At 24.2% G+C, this 19,032-nt stretch overlaps 1 protein-coding gene across 2 annotated transcripts in view; it reads right to left on the reverse strand.

Annotated features, from left to right (window-relative positions):
• LOC113553348 (proton-coupled amino acid transporter-like protein pathetic) overlaps positions 1-19,032 on the reverse strand; it is a 31,061-nt gene that overhangs the window by 10,864 nt on the left and 1,165 nt on the right. For both annotated transcript variants that reach the window (XM_026956646.1, XM_026956645.1), the window contains exon 2: positions 368-510. In XM_026956646.1, the coding sequence (XP_026812447.1) occupies positions 368-370 (3 nt within the window). In that variant the 5' untranslated portion in view covers positions 371-510. The remainder of the gene's footprint in view (positions 1-367; positions 511-19,032) is intronic.

Consider the following 19,032-nt stretch of genomic DNA (forward strand, 5'->3'; position numbering starts at 1 on the left):
AAAATGGATAAATTGTGTCAACTTTATTTCTTGTTGATGGGTTGAATAGTGCACCATAATTTCATAGAATGGTCCATACATCTTCAAACCTCTAATTTAAATTTTATAAATTCTTTTAAAATATAAAACTGTTGGTTCATTATTTAATACCTATTTAGAAGTCTAATAAAATCCCATAAAAAAATCAACTTTAGAAAAATATCAAGTAAAAATGAGACACATTATTTTTAAAAAAAGTAACACATTAAATATTTACAATTCAAATAAAATTATAACAATGCCAACCACGGTGTACGTATAATGATTAAATACAGAGAACTCAGCTTATATAAAAGTAATTATAAATTAATTAATAAAAAAAACTCACCATGGTTGCGGTTCAAATGGATTGCCTCTTTTCGCGCTGAATTGAGTGCCCCAACTTTTTAATTTAGTGGTGCGACTTTATTATGCGGCCACTGTACCAGTTGGAAATGTGCAGCGTCTTTGCAGTGATAATCAAGACACAACCTGTAAAACAAAACGTTCGGTAAATTTATACGGACTCTACAAATCGGCAATTCGCGTAAGACTGAGCACACCACCCCAAAACGTCATCGTTGTCGCACCGATTATGAACGCATTATGAAACGGCCTTTGACACGAGCTATATGCGTGATAACGCAATTTCGTTGTCATCGTCATATAATATGTAAATGATTAAAATATTATTAAAATAATTAATATTATCTGAAGACATTACGCGAGTGTTACACATCACGTATACGTGGTGCTTAATGACAATATTTATCGCGTACAATCTCGTTTTCCATTTTAAATTCCTTGTCACTTCTTATACCTAACAATATTATAATAACAAGATATTATGAAAATAGCTACTTTTTTTTATCTAACAAATAGTATTTATTTTGAATTTTATTTCGGGTGGATAAACGAAAAATCGTATTTTGAGCATCAATTTATTTTATGTTAGATATTATATTGTATTATTATAATATATAAAGAGTGTGTCGGCGTGCACGTGGTATAATCACAGTGTCCACAGATATATAAATATAAATAGACAAAAAATCACAGTTAATAACAATAGAAACAATATGATGACATTTGACAGCCAATTATTTGCGTCGATAAATCACTACAACATTCAAAAAATTAATTTAAATTATTAAAATATTTTGATATATATAATAATGAGCTAGTTGGTATCAAAAGAATGGTCCTGTATAATAATGGGTCACATGCGTACAATAACCGCTATTATAATGCGTATTATTATGCTTAGGTGAAGATACCTCTGGCGTAGGTGATATATTTCTGATGGTCCGGACAAGTTGAAGGACTAGTAAGGCGTTCTATAATTGTGGGTCGTCGCCAAGGCCATTTCGCAAGTAATTATCTGTGCAGTGTGCATGAGATAAAAAATTACTACCACAATGTATATAGTTAGGGTATAATATTACGCACGTGATTAGGTTAACATTGTGGTTTTATACATTATTATAATATGCCTACGCCGTTGACACGATCAGTTGTCAATGATAAATAAATTTTTTTTTTTTATTCTATAACAACGCAATGAGATAAAATATTATAATTAGCGAATTAGGGAATTCTACATGATAAATGCACGTGCGATACATCAACTTACGGATAACACACGTAGGGACCTACGCTATTTCCGAGCCTAGATTTCGAGCATTATAAGCAATCATCAACTCCTTCGCAACGAAACGCGTCAATTCAACAATCACGAGCGACGTTCCATTATTTTATCGTCTCATATTTCAGCCGGGACCTAAAATAATTATCACAGAGCTGTAGTGTATAAAATCACAGTATGCCTTCCTCCCAATCAAGAATGAGAATAGGAATAATAGTTTTAGAAAAAATAATACATTCATTCTATACCTCATCTAGCACTCAGACTATAAGTTCTCTGTTTAATTTTAATATAATATATTGGTACGAATGTTATCGATACAATGACATAATTATAAATAAATTAGTAGGTAGTGTGTATACATATAAGTAATAATATGTAATTATTGTTTAAAGATTTCATCCCACGACTAGCTATATATTTTTAAAATTATCTACACGGTAATTACGAATATGGATAAAAATAATATTTATACAACAAAGGCCACGTGCGTGACATGTCTTGTAGGGACCACGTGGTCTACGCAGTAATGTAAATATTTATTATTTGCAGCAGCAAAGGTCGATGCATTATGAATTAATGCATATTTATATACTACTTACAAGCACAAATAAAGAAAAATAAAAGTTTCATTCTCCAATACGCCATTAGGTTTTATATTTACATGTCGTTTTTTACATTTTATCAATAAAATAGTCAATATACGAAATTATTGACTTATAAACACGGAGTGTTGTTTCTAATACATCAGCATAATATTATTGTTTAATTTTGAATCTGGTAAATACAAGACGCATACAATAATACTCTTTATTTAATAGTGGGTATCTTTACAAATAAGTAGAGACTATATATTCTTTGTTAATAATTTATATATATAAATAATGTTGTATATAATAATTTTCAAAAAATTATTGTGATTCTACTGCACATCAGATTTATTTAATAATAACGAGCTTAATACGAAGCACATATACAGTTAGTCGTAATTAAAACATCAATTTAGTCACTAATAAAATTTTTGTTGATACCAGTTATGTACCGATGGTAGGAGAAAGGATTGGGTGTTTAATCTAATACCACTACTTTGTGTTTTTAATATACATTATAGACTTATGAAAATGACTGAAAAATTCTTATTTATAATTTAATTTACTCTTGCCCATTTAAAATATCTGTATCTCCACTAGTTGATACTTTATTTAAGTTTCAATATCATAAAATATATTAATTATAATTATAAGAAAATCATATGTTTGCATGTGCTTTGTTTAGTTTTTTTTCAAAAATGTACCATTCCATAGTAAACACAGACATATAGATCAACTATCTATATGTTAAATAAAAAAAAAATTAATTTATTGACACTTATAAAGTAGTTTTCTTGTTCCTTATACTGTTTGTTGTAAGGTAATGTATTGTTATGTTATATTTTCATCTTTAAATTATTAAAGCTTCCTATAATAGTTAATATATATTTATTAATGTCAAACGTATATTTTTTAAACTGCAATATTATTATTTCGTTGTACAATATTATAACTAGACAATTTTATTACTATGATTTATTTTAAATACATACAATATACGAGTACATGTATTATATTGGAGTCTGTTGATGGGTAACCTACGAGCTACAACCTAATCAAATTATAAGCTTTTATATAAGACTGAAACAACGATTAGAATTATTTATTTGTTGATGGTACTGTTTATATTTTATATTATATAAGATACGTGATAACCCTCTTACTCAATAAAATAAAAAAATATATAAAACTTTAACCTAGAATCAGCAAATTTAACTAGAATATAAAACAAACAAAGATATTATTTTAATATGAGTGGTAAACAGTAATTCTATCATGTTTTTAAGGCTGTTAGTGGCTTATCAAAGAATATATAGTCTCTACTTATTATATATATAATACACCTACACTATAATACACTTATAAATTATGAAAATTAAAAAATTCCATGCGATGATAAATTGTTATTCAAGCATTCATGTTATCATAATATTATTTTACCCACCACATTGCAGAATTGACAGAATCTAAAAATATATCAAAGTATCTATTTTATATGTATTAAGGCCATAAAATAATATTATTTAAATAGTTTAACTATTTAAAATTACTATCAGTTACTTTATTTTGAAAATAATCAATATGCCATGGTTTTATTACATTTTCAAAACAAGTATAAAACAGTGTTATAGTAAATATATACTTGCGATTCTCGGTTAAGTCTAGTCTTGTAGTAAAAAATGTGCATTTCATTGGATAGCGTTTTACAGTATAATATGCTACACAACTTATTCGACCATATTATTTAATTATCCAAAATATGTTTGGACTTAACAGTATTATGTTTTTACACGTTCAATATTATATCATACGGTTTTTGGGGCTTCAATATGCACTCTAGACTATAAAGTAAATATAATATCGATTGTTGAATTAGTATAATACACACATATATTATGTAATAATTAATAATTATAGGCCCTACATGTATAAAGTATTCTGTCGATAAAGTTAATAATTTTGAAGGTTTCTATTAAAATATTCAAAGCCGTGTTTCTAAATTAGATTAGGTTAAGTATGATCCGATGTGAATTTTAAACACAATTAAGATTAATAAAATTAAAAGAATAATAAGTTTAAAAAGTAAAAAGTTTTGTAATATATATTAGTTATAAGACAACGACAAAAACATACATCTATCATACTAACTACTAATCAATACTCAACTATTAGTAATTGATAATATTATAATATACACATCAGTACATCACACATTATAGTTTTAGAAATAATATACCTCTACTTATAATATATTCAGAAAAAATGTGTATTTTGTATGAATGACATATAGGCAATCTCTAAAATGCAATCGCTGTGATATAATACATAACTATATATACTGTTTACAACGCACGTAAAAAAATAGTAGATAATGTGATAAAGAAAAAAAAATTAATAAAAGTTTTTGAGATTTCAATATTCAGTATACAAAAATGATTTACTAGAAAAAAGTAAGTCAATTTTTTCTATTGTCACAGCAGGTTAGGTTAAACTAATATGTACACAGCATTTACGCAAATTTCAATCTTACAAGACAAGTACGTTTTAATTTTACGGAGCTCTTCTTATCTTTTTAATAATATATGTTGTAAATTACTTTGTTTATAAAAACTAATAAAGAATTTATAATTTATAAGAGCATAAATAATACCAAATACCTAAACAATACATAGATAATTGTTTTGAAGTATATAATTCAATTAATTTAATTTGTTGAATAATAAGCGTTATTAATACCGGGTAAAAATAGTTAATATAAATATCATCTTAAAGTTTATAATATTCTAAATACTAAAGATTAGCGAAAATAGATTTTCTAAAAAAATTGCTTCTGTTGGTTTTATAACTCATCAATTATATAATTTAACAAAGATTAAAAGATTTAAAATATTATATAAAATAATCAATAAACGTGATACCGAGAAGTGTAATAAATCATATTATTTAAAAAAAAATAACGAGTACAATATTTAAATAACATTTCATTATACGCTCTAAATAAACTTTATAAATACAAGAAAATCAGAAAAAGTTAATTTATACATTTATTTTGATTTGATTATTATTTTCGGTCAGTAGAGCAATGTATAAAAGCTTAAGTATTTTTGGCTTCTGTATAAAAGGAACTGAGCCAATAATTAATATACTTTAGTAGCACATTTTCAACATTTTTTTAATCGCAAGAATAATTGTTCTTGTCAATTGTGTTGAAAATTATAAGCTTTATAAATTAAAAATTTAGTACACTTTAGGATTTCTTCAAAAAATTGTTATGTAGATACTTAATTGAAATTTGAAATGTAGAACACAATATTCATTTTTTATCAATAAAGCAGCTGAAGTGAACCACAATTTTTCAAAACATTTCCTTTTTACTTAAAATAAACGTAAATAAGAAACTATTGTTTCAAATGATTCAATAATAAATTCTTAAATTATTATGGACTATCATTTAAGAAAAGATAAAACATAAAAAGATATACAATTAATTACATTTTTCCATCAACATACTACACAGCGATATTTAAATTATACATGATCTGAAAATCACAAAATGAACTGATAATATATGATTGTAAATTTAAAAAAAAAACACCTTTTATACTTAAAATACATTATGCAAAAAACTATTGGGTTATACAACACATTTATAATTTAAAAATAAAATTATCTTTTGACCACTTTGGCATGTATAGTATATATACATATATACTACAGTCAACCATCTATGATTAATATAGATACTCAATTTTGTTACTTGATATATTGAAAGTTTTTTTTTTTCCTATATCGTAATTGTCTTAAATGTATTGTAAAAATATAAGTAACGGTTTACCAATAAAATAAATATCAAAAACCTGTTAACAATACAATGGACAGTATCTCGTATGTTACATACTGCATGAATACCCATTACCGTAATATATATATAGTATGTATTCTCAATACATCGGTTTCAAGACCGCTTTCATTGTACTAAATGTAATCCATATTATATACTTAAATACAGGATCAAGAATTCTCAGGTTGTTTTTTTTTTCACTTTAATAAAATACCTAGTTTGGTGAAAATTTGTTGTACAAGTACACACACAGAAATTGTTTTTAAAATATTTGAGGTTTTGACTTTTGAAATTATTAATGAATACTTTTTTATATCTTATGAATTATAAACAATTAATATTTATAAATAAAACATAACTGGTAATACCATTAATGTAACCAGGAAGTATTCTTAATAATTTTTTTTATTATAAAAAATATGTATATATATGTATTTTAAAATGTATTTAAACGCCTTCTCAGTTGTATTTGTGCAAAAATGTAAAAGTAATGCCAATAGATTTCTACAAATATATTATTATATGATTCTATTTCATATTCTATATTAGTATTACGAAAATGTATGACTACAATGGAGACTGGAAAGTGTGTTAATTCCTATACTTATTAAATTTATTTAAATATTAAAGCACCCCCCTGCCGCACACACACACACACACACACACACACACACACACATACTACATACATACATACATACATACATTGCAGTGTGCACATATATACATTGACGAATATCAGTGATGCTCATTTAAGCAGAATTGACAGATTAAGACTATTATAAGAATTAACTTTTGTCTTTAACTATAGTAAATAATATCGCAATTGGAATGGCTGGATAAGGTCAATATATTATAGTAAATGAATAACCTAACCTAATCAATGTATCCAGACAAGTGCCACACACTATATACATAATATATACATTATACACTAGTACACTCGGCTGCTATCATAAATATTAAATCAATATATCGACGTCTCCATCTTTTTTTTATTCGTAATATAAGTAGGTGCCTACCTAATGATAAACTACGTGACGACTTCATATATATTCGTATAATTATATAATAAATATTTGCATAGACACAATTATACGCTTTTAACGAATTCATTAAAATTCAATGGACCTAGTAAAGTTCCAATCACATGATCTTATACAAAAATTATACTGAGACCATACTTCATATATTATATTATAACATTATAAAAATTAATAAAATACGTAAAAATTTATAACAAACATGCAAACGTGTTATAATACTAGTACCTATATTAGGTATACACATCATATAAGTACAAAGTCACATGTTCCGATTTTGATCTTCAAAAAAACATATTAGTGCAGGTATATAAACGCTCAACTATTCAGTATAAATGATAGTTTAATAACTGTGATCTATTTCTATGAAATGAATACTCCAAACCTCGTAAAGAAATGATAAATTACATATTATGTTTTAAACACCATTAGATTATAAGTGTAAACATATACGCACATCGCATATAAATGTTAACTTTTATTTTTTTATAATTATCAGTTCATGAAAAATTTACAAGAAAACCTCTTAAAATACACAAGAATAGAACAAAACTATAATATTGCCACATCGCTACAGAAAATTTGATCTACAGCCGCAGTGGTAGGTAATAAGTAATAACTAATAACGATTGATCATAAACATCGTTTTGTTTATACGACGAAAAACATTAAAGTTTCTTTTAATCATCGTTTTTATCATTATTTTCAGACTACGAGGTTTAAGATTTTTAATAATGTAGGAACATAGTAGAGACAAGAGACATATACTTGGTTCGTGTTTTATGATACTTCAAGTGTTAAAAGTGGATTAAATAAAAAGAAACATAAATACAATGTGTCCTTGTAGAGATTTTTAAACTAATGAGAAATTTTAAACGAAATATGATCTGATTTAACAAAAAAACCTCTCCATATTCATCGTAGTTGATTATAGACTATAGCATGGCAATGCAATTAAATTAAGTTAAAGTATTATACAAGAATAATTACATACATTTAAACTATAGAGAAAAGGTCTCCAAACTACGGCCCGCAAACAAGTTTTAATCGGCCCACAGCACCCATAGAACGGTAAATAAAATATAGATATCTAAAGATATAAGTCAATTTTGAAAATTGGAACTAGCAATATACAACCTCAATTCGATCGAATATTAGCAAAAAAACATCAATTTCATACTTCTCATTTAAAAAAAAATTATTTAAAACATTATTAAAATTACAATGTACTCGTATATATTATTATTTAAATTTATACCAATTATATTTAAGTATATTGTAGACAATATTTTATAATAAGATTTAAAGTAAACTTATATTTGTATACCTATATTTTCATAAAATTAAAAATGATATGTGTTAATAAGCTTTTGGCCCGCTAAGAGCATTTGATATTTTTTGTGGCCTTTGAATAAAAAAGTTTGCAGACCCCTGCTCTAGAGCAATCACTAAGGAAATTCAAAACAATAATTTTCTTCCTTCTAAGTTCTAATACACGCGCAACATATGAATTTTAAATGTGTTATATTTTCAAAGTATAGATTAATTTAGTGAAGCGATAAAAATTCTTAAAACAGCTTAAAATTTTTTACCAAATTCACTTGTTATTGAATTAATTATCTAAATCTTTTATTTTATCATACTCTCACCCTTAAATTAAAAAAGTTACACTGATAAAAAACAATTTTAAATTATCATATTTAAATATTAATTCATTATATTATTTAAATTTACGTGAAGAAGCTAAAATCAAAAAATGGAGAAAACCAATATCAAATAAACTTTATGACAAATTCAGATTTATTTTCAGAATTCTTATCGTTTCACAAAATAATTGTTGCGTAAAAAATATAACATCTAAATTCTTAAGTTTCAGAAAATCACCGCTTTAGATCTCCTTAACCAAAAATGTATAAAAATGATTTAACAGTTTAAGTGCTTCTGTTACTGAATAGTACTAAGAATGTTTAAATGTTGAGTATATAGATATTACATTTAATATACATATCGATTAAGTTGTAAATAATAATGAAAATAATTGATTAATTTGACGTGCAAAATTGTATGAAAATATTTTTATGAACATGAACGAATAAACCAAACGTCATCGAATGAACCTATTAAATTGAAATATTAGTATTTAAAATTATTGAATTCGAAGAAAAAAAACACAAATAAAGCATTTATAGAGTAAGGTAGAACTCGCTAACATAAATACTTAATATCATATACAAACGGACAACGGTGAAGTTTTAATTGAATATATTCACTATATTATGACTTGATGAGAATGTGATGAAAATAGTATCTGTAGCATGATCATGTTTTACATAATATACTAGGCGCCACGTCCGCCGACAGGTATATAAATACATTTATAATTACGTATTTAATGGAAATTGTATTATTTAGAAGTCTGTGGGTCACATAAGTAATTATGTTTAAAAAAAGTGATAATCTCTACGGAACTATGGACGATTAATCTGTCGGACATCCGATGATTTACACACACGATAACATTGCGTATGCGTATAATAATAATAATTTACGTATACACGGATTATTCATTAACTTATACATGTCAGCACGTGATTTGTCATAGGCAAAATAATAAAATAAAATAATTTAAATTTAAATGTACACCATAATATTATATTGTGTACCTGTGTGTGAAAACAATAGCATGTTAATGAATATAGTAAAAATTGTAATGACTAAGCAACCGTCATTTCGGGATAATTCATAATAGCTCGGTATATAATAAATGACAATACCTACCATTTAAATTATAAAACTCAATTGAAGGCAGTAACTCATAGTATAGGTAATAATTGATATTGTAATATTATGTTTTTCGTAAATGTCACTACTGCTACCTATAATATTGCCTATACGTTTTAATATTATACATACATAACAAATATGTAAATTACATTTTGTAAAAAAAAAGCATCAACAAGAATAGGTACGTGTGACGTTTAAAAAAAATGATATATCTTCTGCTCGCTTTTGCCGTTTTAGTGTAGTGTTAAATTCATTTAATACAATTATGCCGTTAAAATTAATGCACTACTACGGTAAAATGATAAATAATAGTTTATCAGAAATCTGCTAAGCTAATCGGATTTATTTATGAAATAACAACTGGTGTACATTATACATTTAAAAGTTCAATGACATTTATATTATATGTGTACTATTTTGTGTCAACAAAAGAAATTAAAGTATTACAATTTTTCAATTAAACAGCATAAAAATTAATAATTGTTGTATGTAAATGTGAATAAATGATGTGGCGTATAACAATGGAAAAGATAATATTTTTTGAATTTATATTTAGTACATCGAATAGTTTTAATTTAATAGGTAATTACCAATAATGTGGATAAAATATCACAATTAATAAAAAATACTTACTGTAGTATGATCTTAGTTTTCTATTTATGACTAATCAACTCATTAGCTCATAATACGAATTTTTACTAAATTACAGAATTAACGTGCGTACATTTTCATTTTAATCAAAATTCTCAAATAAATGTAGAATATACAAAAATACAAGTATAATAACTATTATTTTATTTGTATTTCATAATTTAATAAATTGATTATTTTTATAACTTTTTGTAACCTAATTAAAGCATACGGGCCCCAATATTTTTACTGTGTATGTGTTTAAGGAACTATTTCACTGCTGTTAAAAGGCCGAATTTAATCAAATAAAACTAACAATTTTTTTATTTATATGTATAGCATATCACGACAAAGATTTTCGTCTGATACACCCACACATCATTTTTTTACAAACTGGTGTACAATAAAACATATTATACATTACAAGAGACGATGGAAATTTTATGCGCAGTGATTTATTTTTTCATGCATAAACGCCACGTGGTCTTACAGGTAAGTATATGCGATATTTTATACGATTCATACACAGTAAACATATACATATAATATACGATATACCACATATACATATTATTGTTTAGTCGTTGCCAGTTATTAAATATTATACACAGACATCTATTCGTTTCTTTTATGATATCACATCAATATTTTCGTATTTCTTTCATACCCATACATGTTATTTTTACTTATAGTGATGAGCTGAGTAAAATTTTAATTTTATCTATTACAACAGCTATAATATAATACACTATTATGTACCTATACAACTTATGAGTGAGGTGTATACATTAAAGTAGCTTTTTATATAATGTTAATTAAAAGACGTTGCCGGAACATAATTTTCTCACCAAACATTATAGCATCCGTAGATAACTAATAAAAAAAACGGCATAGTTGCGCGACATTGTACATAGTTGGACGATTTCCAAAACTGATTTCCTATATGCAATCGTTTAAATACTAAGTACATTTAAAAATTCCTCTGAGAATTTACACTTAAAAAATATGGGTATAATTGGTTATTACTTGTTAATAATTTATGTTATGTTTGCTTTGTTTAAGTTAAATAATAACTAATACAATATATATATATATATATATATATTTAGGATCATATTTTTAATTCCATTTAATTACCAGTAATTTTGAGCCAGGAGGAACTAGGATTTTCCACCAGAGAAAAATGTAGGTATTGCATGAGAGGAAATATTATATTATGGTATTTATATGGCTATATACTATAAGTTATATAGAATAACAACATTATTTAAAAAACTATTAACTAAAAAATAAAATAGATATTTTTTAAAAATGATATTAATTATTTTTATTTAAATGTAGCTTAATATTTTATTTATTAAATTATTTAAGTACTAAAAGTTAGTAATTCAAAATTTAAATATATTTATATGTGAATAAATATCACTGATTAGTTGGCCCAGTAAACGTTGTTTTGCCTACAAAGAATTTATATTAATTATGGCAATATCCCCTTGAAAAAAATCGCAATTCAAATATTCTCAAAATTTCCGAACTTATATAGGTACTATACTAATACAACTAACAATAAAACTATTTATGATGGTATATAATATACATAATAAATTACAACTCACTAAAAAAAAATTACACATACACATTTTTAATGCTCTAATAAAAATCCATACTGCACTATTATTGTTCATACAATTTTAGACATAGAGTATAAATGTTTGCTTATAAACTTTATTAACTAAATCATTATTTAATGTCAGGAACTACAATTGACAGGTAACAGCATTGCCATTTGTGGTCAGTTAAATTATATTTTTTTTAACAAAGTTTATAGCAATACCTTTGTTCAAATCTATTTTATGTATGCTTAAACAAAATTTAAATTGTAAAAATTATGTATTTAACAGTAACTATTTAATAACTTTGAAAAAATAATATAATCATCAATTTTACGATTAGTTTTACACGAGTATGTAGGTACATTATAGTTTTCATAAACTTAATTAATACTAAAGCCCATCAATAAAACTAAAAACTATAAACTATTTAATATTACTTAAATTCTGTTTAGTCCACTAATTTCAATTATAATAAAAAATATTTAAATTAAATTAAATATCAATGAAAAAAGAATGTAATAATTTAATTTTAAATTAGTGTATTTATCTAAATAAACATTATATAATAAATCTGTTGAATCATTTTAGAGGCGCTGAAAATTATTAAATACAGTTTTAATCATATTTATTTTTCAGTAAATAATTTAAGAATAAAACATAATTCATAATGCACTTAACTATAGCAATGAAAGCTATTTTTTATAAAACAATCACTATAACAATTTACATAAGTTTAAGAACGATTTATCTAAAGAATAAACACAGTTCATAGAGTAAATTATTAATATTTTTCAATCTTTTTTACACAATTTAAAATTGACAAATTGTTATTTATATCTAAAATCCAAATAAATTATTGATACACCAAATAAATAGCGTATGAGTGTGACATCAATCAAAATATAAGGGCTATAATTTTATATAGCAAAATAAACCGATAGTTTTAGTTGTTATATTTTGTCAACAATTTGTTACAAAAGCAATACCTCACAGTTCACACTAATACTTTTTGAAACCTATAAAACTAATATTATACAATTTTTAAATAACCCTAATAGGTACTCTGAAAAGAATATTAACACACTAATGTTGAATTCTCAATATATGCGTATATAACTATTTTAAATTAATAATTATTTCATATAATATTGAAAATGTGAAATAAATTTCCTTTCACGTAAAACTATATTATAGTATAAAGCTAATACAGTAATACTGCTAAATAGTATTGACTACTGTCTAATAAGTCAAACCATTGAAGTATATTAGTTATATTACGTATTATTTATCAATAGGTAATGTCAATGATAATTAAAGTTTTCATTTTAAATAATATAATATTTGTATGTTATCATTTCATATTTAATAAGAGACACTTAATAGATTAAAAATTAGTTTTTATTATTACATAATAATGTGTATTATTTCATAATTTAGATACACTTGTAAATATATAATGTATCATCACTAACAAATGATAAAATTCACTGCAGATATAAAAAAAAGGTATATATCAAGTACAGTAATACACAAACATTCATCACACAAACCATGATAGTATATATGTGATACAAACTTTTAAAGTTATTTATTTTTTTAATTCAACTGATTTCAATTATAAGCTTTTTATTAAGTGGTTTAATACTGGTATCATATAAATGTCATATACGTATCAACAACAATAATAGATTTAATTTTTTACGTTTTAATCCCGGATTATATGAATAAATAACATATTAATAGTTATATTAATGAAATAAATATTATTAACTTATAAATTATATATGATACGTCAAATAATGATTTATATCAAAGAAAACTTTAGAAATAATAAAACATAACATTTATAGAACATATAGATAGTAGATGCCTATAGTATTATTATAGTTTTTCTAACCTTAATTGCATAATTATCTCATATTTACTCAGATATCTACACTTTTTATCTTATAGTACTAGAAAAACAAAATATAACTATAGTTTATGTAAATTGACAATATTTGAACAATTTTGATTAATTATTGATACTTGATATATAAATAAAAGTGCATAACTATGCAAAATACATGCTATAACAATACATTTTAATAGAATTTATAAATACTGTATATTAATAATAAATAAAAATACAAAAATTATAATTATGATTAATTATTGTCCTTTATTTTACTTTCCAAAATGAACCGTTAATCTCGAAATATTCAACAAATAAAATTCTAAATAAAAAATGATACCTAATCACGTGTCATCATCGGTTATCGGTCAAACGTAAAATACATGGTAGTTAAATCTTTATGAAGAATCTATGAAGTACAAAACAAATGGTGAAATCAAAATCATTACTTTGTATTACTCTTGCTATCCAAAAATGCAGGTTAATACCTTAAGAACCAGTTTCAAATTAGTTAACATTCGTTGTTGTGCTCAAGTTTTATTCCTTCAATATACTACAATAGTATATGAGTATACTAGACTGTTTTAACTTTATATATAATATTATACAATTTCCATAAAATATAATTACTCATTTCTAAATATATGGCGTTTGTTTAAGAAATGGACAGGACACAAAACAAAATTCCTAAGGTATGTTAATGATCTGCGTATTGTGATTGTGTGAGAATATAGTAGTAGTGTAAGTTTTAAGGTCAAATGATGAGGTTCACCTACACCTAATACCTATAGGGGTAGTAGGGGTACCTAGACAGTTATTAATTTGATCTAATGTCAATCGTCGATAGAAAAGTAAGAAGAGAAAATAAACGCGTACATACATCGCATATTTTTGTTTGTAATCATCATTATTTATTTTATTTTCATAATTAAATATACGTAGAATGCCGACGTACCTACAACGCAAAACATGCCCGTGCGATTAAAAAGAAATAATAATGTTATATTTACCCAATTAGGCAGATATTTACGAAATGTATTTGGTTTACAATGTACACGTATATATCCTGATACGTATAATTTATCTGCTTTATTTTAATACTTAATAATTATTATAACTACTCTATTATAAATATAATTATAATTTACTATTATGTGTTCTTAAAAATATTTTCAAATTAGAAAATATATTAAGCCATAAGAGGAACGTTATATTAAAATTTCAAAGTTTTTAACCAAACAAAAGTTTTACTATAGATACTTATAAAAAAAAGTCTCAAACCTCAAATTTCTATATTACTTAAAAAGGATCAAAATATTTTGAAAATTTAAAATAACTACAATTATTCATTTTTAAAATACATCAAAAAATAAAATTAATTTTACCAAAAACTAATTTCATGTACCTCAAAATTCCAACTTTACCTTAGTTTTTTTTTTGTTTTTCCCGAATATTAAAAAATACTAAAAATTCTCAATAAACCCTTTCAAAATTACTAACTAGATTAAATACACAATAAGAAACCACCTACAAAGTTGAAGATCGAAGCCTTTTATTTAACTATATATCGTGTATACACAATAAAAGAAAAGCCACACATCATAGTAAAATAAATACAATCATCTCTCTGCTCAAAATCTAAAATCAATTTATTTATTTTAGTTATTTCTAATATAATGATATAATACTATCACAGAATAGATTATAGAATATATTATACTATTATGAAAAATATGTACATTTATTGATAGCCTATAAGAATTTTAAAATAAATAATTGAAATATTTAAATAAAAAAACACATACATTTTGACAAGAATACAAAAATATTAGTTTTAGTATTTTTTATTTTTATTCAACTATTTTACAAATATGACTATATAGGTACTCAATTTTTTAATTTTATTTTAAAAGATAAATCAAAGCCCAATTTTAATGTAGTATATTATATTGGTAAAGATTTATTTATTCATTAGAACTCAGCAAAATAAATATTTTATAAATAAGGAAATAAATTCAAAAAATATTCTTTAAATAATTAATTTAACAACACTAATTTAACAAACTAATAATTAATGTCTTAAATTATTTTTGTTTCTTTGTCATAAATTATAATTATCTTAGAAAAAATAAAGTATTACGAATTATTTACTGTTGCATATTATATAATGTAGAAATATATTATGTAAATCTTTAATAAATATAAACAATTTTCAAAATCATTCTAAGTGTATAAATGTGTTAGACATGAACCTAAAAAAATGATGTATAAGCAAACTATTAATTTACATTTTATTTTGGTGTTAGAAGAAACTCGTATTTGTATAAAGTCATAAAGGTCAAATAAGTAGGTAGTAGGTACTAAGAAATATATTATTACTAGAGCCAAAATAAACAACGTATTATTTTCATTTATAATTTTGTGTCTATGAAATAATAAATTATAAAAAACCATTATGAAATTAATATATTACATATTTAAGGCGAACATAGCATCTTTAATACATTTAAATACTATGTATTTTACAAATAAATAACGGATATGATTTGGAAAAGTTTTCACCAAATAATTAAGAGTTCACACTAAAACTTATCACCCCTAATAATAAAAAAATACCAACTTTCGTTGAAGTCCAGAAAACAATTAATGAGCTTAGTGAAATACTTCAAGATAAACAATATACAATTATTAATAAATTATATTAAACTTTGATTGTTTGCCCTTCCTTAAACACATTATTACTATAAATCATCATATATTTCGATGCTTAAAATTTCAATTGAAAGAAAATTAAAATCAAAATACAAGTAGCGTAGTTTTTTTAAATGTTTAATTCATATAATAAATAATAAAATATTAATTTTAATAGGTTTTTATAAATATGAAGAATATGATTTTTTTTTTTTTTAATATTCTCGATAATATTACACTATATTATAATATTCATTTCTAAAGAATATATTAAATACGAACACATAATAAAGTTGTAACAATATTTAAATTATACAAATGATGAGAATCATTGAATTTTGGACTTATCTGTTTATTATAAAAACCCCAGTAAAGTTTCAAATTTATTTTGATTTTATATATTTGTAACATTAATTATACATAGTCATTGTTGATGCAAAACAACAAAACCTATAATCTATCAAAGAAGTATCAAATAAGTAATAAGTAACAATATTATTGTACATACTACATTTCGCTAAAGGTGGTTTTTAAGACACAATTTATTATTAAATACTACACAGACTGTTATTTCAGATAGTTATGACTTTTGAAATAGGTACCATTATTATCTTTAATGATAAAAATTAAATTAAAACAGTTAGCAGTCATGCAGATATCAACGATTTCGTTATACATGTCGATAAGAAATATATAATACTATTCAATATTTATTTATTGCGTTTATTCCATAATTTAATTAATTTTTAATTATAGTTTTTTTCTTTGATAACGTTTGTATTTTATTATTTTCCCCGCTACTTCCGGAAATAAAATAATAATATTATTATTATTATTATTATCGTACGATGTTTAGCTTCGAACTCATTGCCGATAATAACCATTAACCACATTTTTATGTATGATGTGCGTATATTATGACTTCATATTCATATGCAGATTGTAGGAAAACTGGCAAATACTAAATAATAAATTAAATTAATTCACTGAACAATAAATCTCACGCTTCAGTGATATGATGATACAAATTCGATACCTACACATAATCTATTTACTATTATAGTTAAACAGAAGTAGTTATGAAAAAAAATGGTAAAATTAAAAGTTAGGTAAACGATATCACGTGATTTCGATGTTGCATCATTTTCATTATTATTTTACGGCAGTCAGCTGTTAAAGAAAAAATTACATCATCTCCGAATATAGGGTTGTTGTGTTGAGGGTTGAAAGACTGCAGGTGAAGGGTTTGTTCTGAGTTCACTGCTGTCATCGTTATTATTTTATTCAATTCTAACACACGAATACATGATACTAAACCCAATGGATTTGGCCGACTCGGGTACCGGTGTACAACACTGTCGTCTCGACTGTCGTATAAAATTATGTGAGCAGGCGTGCATTATACTACAATACATTATGCGCTTAGTGCGGACGAAAAAAAAAGAATAGAGAAAATAAAACCAGTTTTTTGCACATGAAGGATACTCTCTAGTTGTTACCAACACAGCAGTTAAAATATTGCCGCGTGGTTTATATTGTAAAGGCAAACACACTTTAATAGTAAACTATTTACCTGCTATTTCAAATACGTGTATATTATTTAATTTTTAATAAACGAAATAGAAATAAAACAATATTTTGAATTCATTAAAATATATTGATTATTTAAAAAATATAACAATACCTAACATAATTATGTCGATGACGCAGACTATACAATTTAACACGTGACTGTATGCTGTAATTCATAATAATACACATTAAACGAAAAATAATTTTTAAATTAATATATGTTATTAAATTTAATAAGTTTAGAGAACTTATATTTATTTTTAAATCATATAATTAAAGTTAACTGATTAAAAAGTATTTGAAATAATATACCAAATATCTATAATAATAATATACTAATAATATGTAGATTGTATAATATAACCAGTATAAAACATGATACTATAATATAAGATAAATCTTTGCATCTATTTTATAAAGGTTTAAACATATTTTTAATTTTAAGCCACAAATAATAAAAGTCAAACTATACTATATGTATCAAATGCAATAACTAATAATGTAATCATTTAAGTTACTGTCAGACCAATGGTCACAATTGCCGAGGTTTTATTTCTTTAATAAAATAAAGTTAACTCAACAAGTATGTTCAAATGTTCATCCACCTTTAAACGAATAACAATACATGATGAAATATTTAACATATAGACATCCAGATTCAAATTAAATGTATAAAAAGTAAGAAAACATCGCCCGTAAAAAACACGATTT

This window comes from Rhopalosiphum maidis, chromosome 2, assembly GCF_003676215.2.
Source record: "Rhopalosiphum maidis isolate BTI-1 chromosome 2, ASM367621v3, whole genome shotgun sequence".
NCBI lineage: Eukaryota > Metazoa > Arthropoda > Insecta > Hemiptera > Aphididae > Rhopalosiphum > Rhopalosiphum maidis.